This window comes from Protobothrops mucrosquamatus, unplaced genomic scaffold, assembly GCF_001527695.2.
Source record: "Protobothrops mucrosquamatus isolate PMUCROS unplaced genomic scaffold, P.Mucros_1.0 scaffold2228, whole genome shotgun sequence".
In the NCBI taxonomy this organism is placed as follows: Eukaryota; Metazoa; Chordata; class Lepidosauria; order Squamata; family Viperidae; genus Protobothrops; species Protobothrops mucrosquamatus.
This window is the reverse complement of record NW_015388318.1, coordinates 55615-68295: the sequence shown is the minus strand read 5'-3', so window position 1 is coordinate 68295 and position 12681 is coordinate 55615. Positions and strand designations below refer to the sequence as shown.

At 33.8% G+C, this 12681-nt stretch overlaps 1 protein-coding gene across 1 annotated transcript in view; it reads left to right on the top strand.

Annotated features, from left to right (window-relative positions):
- CHD1 (chromodomain helicase DNA binding protein 1) overlaps nucleotides 1–12681 on the top strand; it is a 57492-nt gene that overhangs the window by 18467 nt on the left and 26344 nt on the right. The window contains exons 8-12 of the mRNA XM_015824419.1: nucleotides 2128–2228; nucleotides 3984–4162; nucleotides 6548–6675; nucleotides 8903–9119; nucleotides 12230–12319. Coding sequence (XP_015679905.1) covers nucleotides 2128–2228; nucleotides 3984–4162; nucleotides 6548–6675; nucleotides 8903–9119; nucleotides 12230–12319 — 715 coding nt within the window. The remainder of the gene's footprint in view (nucleotides 1–2127; nucleotides 2229–3983; nucleotides 4163–6547; nucleotides 6676–8902; nucleotides 9120–12229; nucleotides 12320–12681) is intronic.

The following is a 12681-nucleotide window of genomic DNA, read 5'->3' as shown; positions in this document are numbered from 1 at the left end:
GTAGCAATAAGTAACAGGTTCTCAGCATGCCTATTCAGTCGGCTTGTCTGTTATATAATCTTCACAGCCTGTTCTTTCTCTTAGCCATGACTGCTAATCTCCATACATGCTATTTTTAAAGAAATTCCTTAGCTGTGGTATTTCCACACTTTTACCCACACATTCTACTTGATATATTGTGTTTTGGTCCATATCTAGAGTCATACAATCCTGTTTCATTCTCATTACAAACAAGGCATAGGGTAACTATTCCATGCATAGAATAATTTGTGTATGGAATGTTTTGTACATTGTTACTTCCAGTCTTTTTCATACCCCTAGCTACAGTGAGGGAAAAAAGTATTTTATCCCCTGCTGATTTTATATGTTTGCCCACTGTCAAAGAAATGATCAGTCGATAATTGTAATGATAGGTGTATTTTAATAGTGAGAGACAGAATAAGAACAAAACAAATCCAGAAAAACGCATTTCAAAAAAGATATAAATTGATTTGCATTTTAATGAGTGAAATAAGTATTTGCCCTTTCATAAAACATGACTTAGTACTTGGTGGCAAAACCCTTGTTGGCAATCACAGAGGTCAGACGTTTCTTGTAGTTGGCCACCAAATTTGCACACATCTCAGGAGAGCCTGTACATGTGCTTTCTTGAGCAGGGGGACATTGCGGGCATTGCAGGATTTCAGTCCTTCACGGCGTAGTGTGTTACCAATTGTTTTCTTGGTGACTATGGTCCCAGCTGCCTTGAAATCATTGACAAGATCCTCCCATGTAGTTCTGGGCTGATTCCTCATTAAAACTCCATTAGGTGAGATCTTGCATGGAGCCCCAGACAGGGAAATTGACAGTTATTTTGTGTTTCTTCCATTTGCAAATAATCACACCAACTGTTGTCACCTTCTCACCAAACTGCTTGGCGATAGTCTTGTAGCTCATTCCAGCCTTGTGTAGGTCTACAATCTGGTCTCTGACATCCTTGGACAGTTCTTTGGTCTTGGCCATAGTGGCTAGTTTGGAATCTGATTGACTGATTGCTTCTGTGGATAGGTGTCTTTTATACAGTTATCAAGCTGAGATTAGGAGCATTCCCTTTAAGAGAATGCTCCTAATCTCAGCTCATTACCTGTGTAACAGATACCTGGGAGCCAGAAATCTTGCTGATTGATAGGGGATCAAATACTTATTTCACTCATTAAAGTGCAAATCAATTTATAACTTTTTTGAAATGCATTTTTCTGGATTTTTTTGTTGTTATTCTCTCTCTCACTGTTAAAATAAACCTACTATTAAAATTATAGCCTGATCATTTCTTTGTCAGTAGGCAAACATACAAAATCAGCAGGGGATCAAATACTTTTTCCCCTTACTGTAGGATCTAAATACCTTGATATCAACTGAAAGTTCTTCCTATGTCCTCACTTTCCTGAGACTAAGGTTCATGTGATATAATAAAAAGATTAGATCTTAGGCCATGAAGTACATGTCAAGAGGTCCTGAAGTAACTGTTAGCTAGCCTTCTCTTTTTCTTGTTATTCTTTTTTATAATATTTGTTTATTTTATTATTTATATCTAATAATATAATTGATAAAAATCAATATTTTCATTCCATATTACAGTTTTCACAGCTAATCCAAAGCAAATATGGGTTATATTTTTTTAAAAAATAGTAGAGATCAACTAATAACAAAAATGAAATAATAAATCAACCTCCCCTGAAAATGGATGCTGGGAGGTGAAACTAGGTTTGAGGGTTTGTGAAATCAAATTATCTTTCAAGATCTTCTTAAACTCAGGCAGGAGAGTTTTACAGATCTCCTGTATAATTATAAATCATTTTTAGTATCTTGTCAGAAAGATAATACATAAAGCATTAGATCTTTCATATTATCCCAAATCTTTGTCTAAATATTTAAGGAAGAGATTTTGGGATTGTGCAGGATAGCAGCGGGAAGTCAAGAAGCCACATTATTCATATTATCCTTTAGGACCCAACCAATGAAAGTCACAGTTCTGTAAAAGCCATATATGGGGTGGTTGTCATCTCATTAGAGTATTTTCATATCTTGAAATCAGTAACAATGTTTTTTTTAATGATGTCATTAACATTGTATATATTTTCTTTCCAGGCTGAAAAATGCTTCTCCAGAAGACGTAGAATATTACAACTGTCAGCAAGAACTTACAGATGACTTGCATAAGCAGTATCAAATTGTAGAGAGAATTATTGGTAGGTGATATAACTTAAAACTTGAAATATACGTGATTCAACTATATTTAAATTCATAATATTTATCTAAATTTCTTTTAAATGCATTGTATTTATTTGCTTAGGCTTAAAAACCATTGTTATTACAATGACTCTGTTAAAAATTGCTTACAGCCTGGGTTTTGCTAAAAACAATGCTGTTGAATTAGTAAATGCAGTAATAGTAGAGAAATATAATTACTTCACCTCTCTTTCTGTTACAGTGTAAGCTTAAACATTTCTTATCCATTTTGATAACCCGTATTTGGTTATCATTCATCTTTAGCCTTTGCCAAATCAAAAATTTACTGGATTGGTGACTAGGAGGATGCCTTTCAGGAGCAATCGTGTCAATTGCCAATATTCCATAGGCAGACCAAGTATCCTACAGAATGCACATCAGGGATTCGGGAAAATCTTCAAGAAGTGCCCTATGAAATTAGTTGTTCGGGATAATGGTTGAATAGTTCCATTCTCACATTACATATCTGATCATATGTAGCTTTCTAGACAATAACTCCTCATCCTCTTCCTCCCCTACTATGGATTACATCTAATGCATTATTGATACCCAGATAGGCATATCTCCAAGAGGAACTCACTCCCTTTCTCTTCTGTATGTGAGATTTGAGATTTTGAGATTTTATTAAATTTATACCCCGCCCTTCTCCCGGAGGACTCAGGGCGGCGGTATCTCAGTAATACTTGCCAAATCTATCTGCTGATCCAAGATCAGAATTTGAATGAGAAAGGATATATTATGGAGAAACCTGGCATTCAGTAAAACAGTTTGAGCCCATAGTATAGCAGTGTCCCACTACTTGATAACCAAGATGAAGTGGAGAGAAGAGGCATTGAAATAGGGCAGCTCATCTCCTCTCATATCACTATTTTGATAACTATCCTTTCCTCACTACTCCATTCCACTCCCTTCCATTTCCATTCTGGTAACTCACGGAGTCGACCAATTTACTTACTTCCTTATATCCTTCCGGCCTCAGTCAACCCTTTCTCCTGTGGCTTTTCCATCTCCTCTCTAAATAGAGTGCCCTCCTTTGTGGAGAGCATTCATCATTCTTGTCACCCTCCACCTCTTGGAGAGTATTTTGCATTGTATGCCCTCTATAACTGACATAATTGTCATCCACAATTCTTCCTACTTCTGAATTCATTCAAGCTATCCAGTTCTTTACCTTTTCCTACATACACTTCACTTTTGGTCCTGATTTGGGGGAGAAGAGGACACTTTGTGGACCCCTTTTTTGTGAGCTACTATAGGGTTCAACTCTCTCACCCCACTTATTTAGCATCCTCATGAAACCATTGTGTGAGGTTATCCAACAATCTCCTTTCCCATGTACTTTCTGCTGAAGTTTTCTCTGCCTTTCCCATGCTTATCCTCTGTTTGTCCCTTCGGCTTGCATTCTTGTTTTTTTTCATTCAGTCCAATTCCTACTCTGATGCTATTTCAACTTTTTAATTTCCATTCATAGATCTCCAACCAATTAACCATTCTCTCAAAACATTTTGGGTCACCATTTCCATTTTCTTTTTTCTTCTTTTTGCAAATCTTCTCATGTTAAACAATTACATCCACTCAAACCTAGCACCATTTCAGGACAGAATAAATGTATATTGTATTTGAATCAGGTTTTGTGTACAACCTCTTCTTCATGGTTCATTATTTAAGTGAACGGGGGTAATGTTGCCTTTTGTTTTTATGCTTATTTTCTATAGCCCATTCTAATCAGAAGTCAGCAGCAGGTTATCCAGATTATTATTGTAAATGGCAAGGTCTCCCTTACTCAGAGTGCAGCTGGGAAGATGGAGCTCTCATTGCAAAAAAGTTCCAGTCACGCATTGATGAGTATTTTAGTAGAAATCAGTCAAAGACTACTCCATTTAAAGATTGTAAGGTAGGTAAAATTTAAATATCTTTAAGTAAATGTATCTTAATATTCAGTGTTTAAAATAATATTCTATATCTGGTGTTTTCATTGTGCAGATGGGAGTCCATAAATAAAGGCAGGTATAAATCAAATAGATATATGAGTTGAGTGATCCTCAGGATAAACAAACATATCACATCATAAATGGTGATTCAGACAAGGTTGCCTTTATCCATAACATCTAAGAATATGCCAATACAGAAACTGCATTTTATTTCAAGTATGAAACAAAACTTTCCTCCGGAGAGTATTCCAAATTGGTCGCATTCCATTGGGATAGCTATTCAATCCACAGTAAACAATGGCAACTCAGAACAAGCCCTTGGACCCTTGTTTTTGATCATGGATCATAAGATTGGCATTCCATGATGACTGTTCTTGGTTAATCAACTTACGCAAAAACTAGTAAGAGGGAGGCTGTTTAAAATACTTTTGAAAACAAAAATATAATCATAGGTAACAATGGAATCATTTAAATTCTGCAGAAAAAAACTTGAAAAAGGACATGTTTCATCAACATTATCTTTGTATCTTTGGAATCTAGGTCTAACAATCAATAGGTAGGCTAATTTATTTATTTAACCAAGCAATCAGATAATAGGAAAATAAATAGGGGAAAAAGACAGGAATATTAGATACTAGTATTAAATTGCTTTAGCTACTGAGTCTTCATTCTTAGAAGGTCTCAAGATATAATCACATGGCATGTTGTGTCATATGCAGTCAGCTGCTATTTTTGCAGACATATGAAGAGCAAGTACTGTAAATGGCATTCAATTAGATCAGGGGTGTCAAAATGCCGGCCTTGGGCCAAATGCATCATAGCGAAACCGCGCCCACCCCATTGCCGGCAATGGCAAAAAAAGTCGCAATATGTCGTGACATGTCACATGACGTCGTGAGTTTGACACCCCTGAATTAGATGGATTATTTTTGAAGTGTAAGCTGTAGTAATAGGGACAGGTTGGTTTAAAATTGATTTATGGTATCTGTAAGGTGTTGATGGCAATCTCAGTGTCTTGTGAAAAGATCTTGGTTCTTTTCAGACTAAGGCCTTCCTGCACAATCAGGTTCAATTTGTGGACAATGACAAAATATTTTTTGGCTTATAGCAGGGGTGTCAAACTCGCCACGTCACATGACGTGTCGTGACTTTTTTCCCTTTGCTGGAGCTGGGATGGTGCAGCAAGATAGTGTCATGTTTTTAAAAGTTTTTTTTTTACATTAAGTCATTTTTCATCTCATGTAACTAGTAGAACTTGATTTAATTCATTGTCTCGTTATTTTTCATCCTCTTAACTGCTTTATTATTTCTGCCACTCTTAGCTGTTTTCAAATTGGAATTTGTATTGGGGGAAATAGAGTAGATTGACTATATTAGACCTAAATTAATGTGGAGGAGTGGAGTAACCCTGCATTTAAAAGAAAAAGCTGAATTATGTGTGAGGTATGCAGCAATAAACACAGCAGCCCTGTCACCTATCATATGTTCATTCTTCTAATTGCCCCAAGCCAAGAAGTAGGTCTTCCTGGGGAAGGGGCTTGAGGGAGTATGTCCTAAAGAGGTTAAATTGAAAAGCAAAATAATAGGAGAATGAGATTTGTCTACCTTTTAACAGGTGCCCATTACATTGGTTTGAAAATTAAAAAAGAAAACTGAAGAACTGCATGCTTGAATTAAATTGGTTCTGTTGGTTGCCTTAGGACCAGATAATTTTAAATGATTAGCAGCTGTGAATCATAATCTAGTTTCAAGTGCTTTGTAGCAGTCCTGGTCCTAATTTCTCAGCAAAGTTTAATCAGATCTAAGATGGTTTTTCATTGTGCCCTGTGTTTAAATACCTGTCCGTTATTTTTTTTCAGTACTCTGGTCCCCAGATTACATTACATTGTCTCCCCCCCTTCTCTCTCACACACACACAATACACATGCCAAAGGCAATACAGATGAATAGAAGCACTTGTTGCGTCCTGTCCCGGGGCAGGAAAGAGGGAGAAATTAAAGCAGAAACTGCCAACCCCATACCAAAGTACTGGTACAAGACAAAATTTTTATCAATTGCCCAAAACAGCTGAACATTTGAAACAATAGCGTTCAAAACAGGAATGTGATGTTTTGAGTTTGGAATACTGAGAATAGGTGTTGCAAACTCAAAATGATTTATAGTTGGGTGTTTTTCTACACTAATTATGCTTTTTTACATCCAAGGATTTTTTTGAATATGATTTAATATGAATTCAAAAATTTTTATATTATCTCTGTTGTCTTTAAATGTCAAATAGTATAAAATTCAGGTTTTCAGTTGGGAGCGAAATAAGGAATTAAAATAATATTTCTTTTTTACTTTGGTAGGTTTTGAAGCAAAGACCAAGATTTGTGGCTTTAAAGAAACAACCTAATTACATTGGAGGTCATGAAAACCTAGAGTTAAGAGATTATCAATTAAATGGACTAAATTGGTTAGCCCATTCATGGTGCAAGTAAGTACATATTTAAAATCTTACAATACTATATTAAAATATATATTTGCTCTGTTCAGTTTTACTAACAGAGAAAATAAGAGTCATAGACATTTTCATTTACCTAATAATTTATTTATTTACTTTGGCCTTTAACTGGCTGGACTTCTTACTGCAATGTTTTGGAACTCTTGTCATTGCCTTCTTCCTAAGACTGAGAGAATGATTTGCCCAAAGTCACCCAGCTGGTTTTGTGCTTAAGGCAGGACTAGAATTAATAGTCTTATGGTTTCTAGCCCGGTGCCCTAACCACTATACTAAACTGGTTTTCTTATCTGCATAAATGTGTTCTATCCATATTTGAAGGTGCAAAAATAATAATTATATTCTAAAGATATTTCAGGTTTAACATTGGCACTTTGCAAAATTGAAGCATATTGGGGCATTACTACATTTTGAAATAAGATTCTTGCATTCTGTACATGTTTAACCCAAAGTATAGTTTTAGGATCAGATAAAATATATTCTTTCCCTGCTCCTTGGGATTTTAAAATGTATTTAAGAATATAATTTAGCAAAGGGGGGAAACGTACTGTTGTCTTATTAAACCATGAAGATCAAAATCTTGCCAGCCAGTTATATAGCAGTAAATACACCAAAAGGGAAAATATATCATATGTGGTGCTTACACAGAAAAACTCAAAAGTATTAGAAGGAAATACATCAAACATTTAGAAAATGTGAAATACAACATTGAACTAAAACAACAATTTTTATTAGGAATAATTCTAGAAAACATAAAAGCATCAAAATTTATTAAGTATGTGTGTATGTATAATGTATGCAGCAAAAAATCAGCTATAACATTGGAAAAGTGAAATGTGTTGATAATACAAGATTGAGAAAACAAAAAATAGTTGATAATGTATATTCATAATAGAAGGTTAACTAAATTCATATATGTGTGTGTATGGGTACACACTTTAACTTTTCCAGTTAAAATATAGAGTTTGAGCGAGAGAGGGGGGGGGAGAGAAAACTTGATGAGTAATATGCCAAACCACATGTGTAAAGGAATAAAATAGAATACCCGTATTTTCCGGCGTATAAGACGACTGGGCGTATAAGACGACCCCCGACTTTTGAGAAGATTTTCAGGGTTTAGAAAGTCGTCTTATACGCCGGAAAATACGGTATATATGAATGACACAGTATCTGACACATTGTATAGCAAAGACAAATTCAGATGTTTTGAATAATAGCTTTTAGGAAAAGAGTTAAGTGATTAATCAAAAATAACGACAGATATTAGCAATAACCTCCAATGATTAAAATTCAAAGTATGCTATAAATATACAATATATTTCAGTATATACTATAAATATATAGTATATACACTCCAAGTAGGTTGCAGTTCTAAAATATGACAGCACTGGAGGATAATGGGTTCCTGGTAGCTTCACGTTTGATTCTTCTTTGGCAGTTAATTTGAGTCTTTTTTTCTCAACACGTTTCTTGCGACTATTTGCAACAAAACGTTTGATGGTTCTATGATCACACCCCAATATCTTGGCAATTTCAAGTGTGATGCATCCCTCTGAAAGACTTTTTACAATTTTTCACTTTTCAGAATCAATTAAATCTTTTTTTTTGGCTCATTTTGCCTGAGGAAAAGTAGCTGCCTAATAATTATGCACACCTTGATATAGGGTGTTGATCTCCTTAGGCCACACCCTCATTACACATATACACATCACCTGATATGCTTATCTCCACTAAGCATTCAACTTTATATAGCTTGGAAGTGGAAAATGTGCATGAAAATGATGATATGGTCAAAATACTCATTTGCCCAACAATTGTGCACACAATGTAAATGGAAGGGAAGAGGAGAATGTGGCTACCAAAAAAAGGGGGCGGGGTGTTTGCAGAGAAGATAAATTGGTAGTTCTGTAACTTCTACTTTGCTTTTTGTAACTTTATTCTTGTTTCATTTTTTAATAATCTGTCAAAGCTTATGCAATTAAAAATGTAAAAAAAATCTTTTCAGAGCTTTATTCTGTCCTTGATTCCATGTGGATTAAAATATGCATAAGTATTGTAAAAATAAGTACATGTGAAAATTTAAATGACTATATTGATCAAATTTAGAAGGTAATACTATCATAATTTAATTTAATTTCTAATATATAGGAATTAATGAATCTGTATGTGATGTTTAACTTATTTTATTCGTATCACTTTACAGGGGAAATAGCTGTATTCTTGCTGATGAAATGGGTTTGGGCAAAACGATACAAACCATCTCCTTTTTGAATTACTTATTTCATGAACATCAGTTGTATGGACCTTTCTTGCTGGTAGTACCTCTTTCCACCCTGACATCTTGGCAAAGAGAAATCGAGACATGGGCTCCCCAGATGAATGCTGTAGTTTATTTGGGAGATATTACCAGTAGAAATGTGGTAAGTAGAATTGTATGTTAATGGGAAACACAGATCTGGAAGTATTATTACTATAGAGATGTAATTTTAATCCACATCTATACTGAATAATTTTTATGTTAATTTTTATTATTTGTAATTCATTTTTAGATAGACATTAATTAAAATATAGTGACATTATTTAATAGTTTGATATTTGATTGAGCAAGAGAAAATACACTGTAAAATAGGAAATAAATCTCATATGTGAAATTTGTATATATCACATCTCTTTATTCAGCTACAGATAGAATTCAAAACTGATACCATGGTTGGATAGCCTGGTTTTTGTTTTCTTCATTTGATACTTAATGAAATGTTTTATCACAAACAATACATTGACAGAATTCATTAGCCACTTTACCCATTATTATTTTTCAGCTAATATCCTTTAAAAGTGACCATGAACATAGTGTTTAATGTTTTACTGATAAAATGTAAATATTTCTTTGATATAATTTAAGGAGCTAGCTTTTCTAGGAGTAATATTTTTTCAGCTTTTTTCTTTTCCTTAAGGGTAATCCCTTGATCCACAGCTTTTTTTAGCAAGCAGGAACATTTGGAAATTTGAGAACAAATTACAAACTGTGGGGCTTTCAAAAGATGCATGGGGTGACTGCTAACAAAATAATTACTATGTGTATGGCATAGTCAGACCAAAAAAAGAAAGAAATTATAAAGGCTGTCAATAGATCATGTCTCTGGGCACATTGTCTCTTGCTACAGATATTGTCTTGGAAACCTCCTTAGAACCATTGTAATATTTATTTGATGATGTTATTATACAGTTTTGCATTCTAAGAGAGTCAACATTGGGTCATTAAATGCTAGAAAAATTGTCTAGAAAAAGTGCGATAAGAGTTCTACAGTAGAAAGTTAGTCCCTATCCAAACATTGTTCTTATTTACACCAGATAATTTAGATCTGAGTTTTGGGAAAGAATTCTAGAATTTTTTCTAGAATTACTCTACATATATTTACTCATGCCAAAAAGCAAGGCAGGAATCAAACTATTTCAGATTAATAAATACTGTATCTACTTCAAGATGGAAAATATGAAGTACAGGAAGCAGAATTTAAAAATTTACTGTCATTAAATGTCTATTCTATTAAATGTGTATACCTGATGAATTCTTTCTTTTTCAAAATGAAGAGTTATCAATACATGGTGCTTTTTAAAAAAATGTGATTATATAGTTTTTTATGTAATTTGCAGTGAACTTTTATGTGAACACAGAAAAGGGCATAGGTTCATCTGTTTTCTTTGTTGAGATTTCAAATAAATTTCCAAACTAAAAATATTCAGAGGGCAAGCTACTTACTTAAAATGACAAACAAAAGTTTGTAACCAAAAAAAGTATCTGCTAACAAAGAAGACTCTTTCCACCCAATTAAGAATTAATTTCAAAATATTTAATGTTCAAGTGATAAGATGAGGCATTCCATGGAAATAATCCAGAAATAGCTTTGCAATGGGGAGATTAGATTCTTAAAGAAGCAGTTCATCTTGTTTCTCAGTGTAAATTCTATGGAACTACTTTCATAATTCCTAATAATTTAGGTTGTCATCCTGTTTTTCATAATATTATATGTTTTCTTGGGAAGCAGGATGATATTGTTTTTATGCAGTGGTGGGATTCAAATATGTGAACAACCGGTTCTCTGTGTAGATGCCACTTCCGGAAGTCCATTCTGGGCCTGGGCAACAAAAAATTAGCTACCGGTTCTGCCAAATTGGTGCGAACCGGCTGAATCCCACCACTGGTTTTATGCTATTACAGTCCAGAGAGCCTTATTCTCGCAGAGACAATTTCAAGAGTAGTTCTACCTTAAACAAAACATTATTTAAAAATAATTGTTGCCTTGTTAAACTAGTAGCAGATGCTTTAACAAAGAATCTTATGAGATCATCTAGGCAATTTTTTTCCTAAAATAATATTGATCTTTACCTGATTCGCCTTCCTACTCTAACTTCCAACAGACCAAAATTACAAGAATTAGATTTAAAAAGTCTAGCTTTCTCCAATGAGGTTTATAAGAATTAACAAGCCCCTTTCAGGAATGTAAGAGTCATCAATTTATTCATTAGTAAGTTTTGATGCTAATGTAAGGAATTCCCAAAAGAAAAGTAAATTTATTACAATGCTAAATCATCTTTGCATAAAACCAAAAACATGGCAGAAAGTTTGGGAAATTGATGGCAACTGGTTTGTAGTACAATAATATCATCCTTGATGCCAATATTTTGGCAGAATCCCAGATTTGATACTTTTCAGCAATCTGTGATGATTTCCAGGGTAATTTAGGCAAGTATTATTCCCTTCCTAAATGACATCACCTAAAGATGGCCTATAATTTCAAAATCATAATTTAAACAGTTACATTGTGAGAACACTCCTCGTGAAAAAGCGTCTAGGGAAGACATACTGCCTTCAAAATGTTCCAGCTCAACACCTATTAATAATTAATAGTCTTTTCTCTGAAATCAACTACTCCAATTGGAAGTATGTTACATAAAGAGGCAAGAATCCTTAAATTATCACCTGGTCATCCTTTTGCATATTATTTTCAAATATTACGTATGCCATCTCTTGAAAAAAACTGGTGAATAGAGAATACAGAATCGTTAACTCAGAGCTGGCAGGTTTTCAAAAACAATCACAACATATTTTATTATTTTCTACTCTGGTGTTGGTAGAGAAATACAGTTTTGGTTTATTTTCATTGGCATTTATTAATTTCAGATCAACCTGATCATTTGTTTAAGATAATGAGAAAAGCTTTAGAAAACTGAAACTGCTGTTTTTAAAGTCTTTTGATTGAATTGCACTCCAGTCTCTTCACTAGATGGATAATGGGTTATCAAGGATCTTAGCCACCCTTCTTATAAGAAGTTAAACACAGCTGTTTATTAATCCAATTTCTATGTTGTGCTCCTTTCCTGTTCCTCCATATATTATCATGTGTTTATATATGCAATTTGTGTTTAGATTGGTGGGTTTAAAATTAATCAGATTGTTTATATTAGCTGTTTCATAGATTTTTTTTTAAAAAAAAACTGTGGTATTGTATCTCACTGATTTTGTTTATAGATAAGAACACATGAATGGATGCATCTACAGACCAAACGATTAAAGTTTAATATCTTATTGACAACTTATGAAATTCTTCTGAAAGATAAGGTTAGTAGTTACATTGATTAATTTAATAATTAATTTCCAAAAATTAAAACAGAATATTAAAAACATGTTACTTTTTTCAGTTAAAAATAAGAAACTAGACTGATTGTTATGATAAATACCAAAAACTACCAAGTATGGCTTGAATATTTTGGACATTCCTCTTCAAAGATGAAGAAAGAGGTCTATCAAAAAGAAGACTAGACCTTTCAGGATGCCTTTTATAATTACCTCCTCCTCCAGCAGACTGAAAGGGGACATTCTTAACAAGATTGAAAGAAAACGTGCACCTATGGGATCCATAATGTTCCTTTCCATCAGAATTTATGGGAAAATGTATGATTTTTCCAAGGCTGGTAGAAATA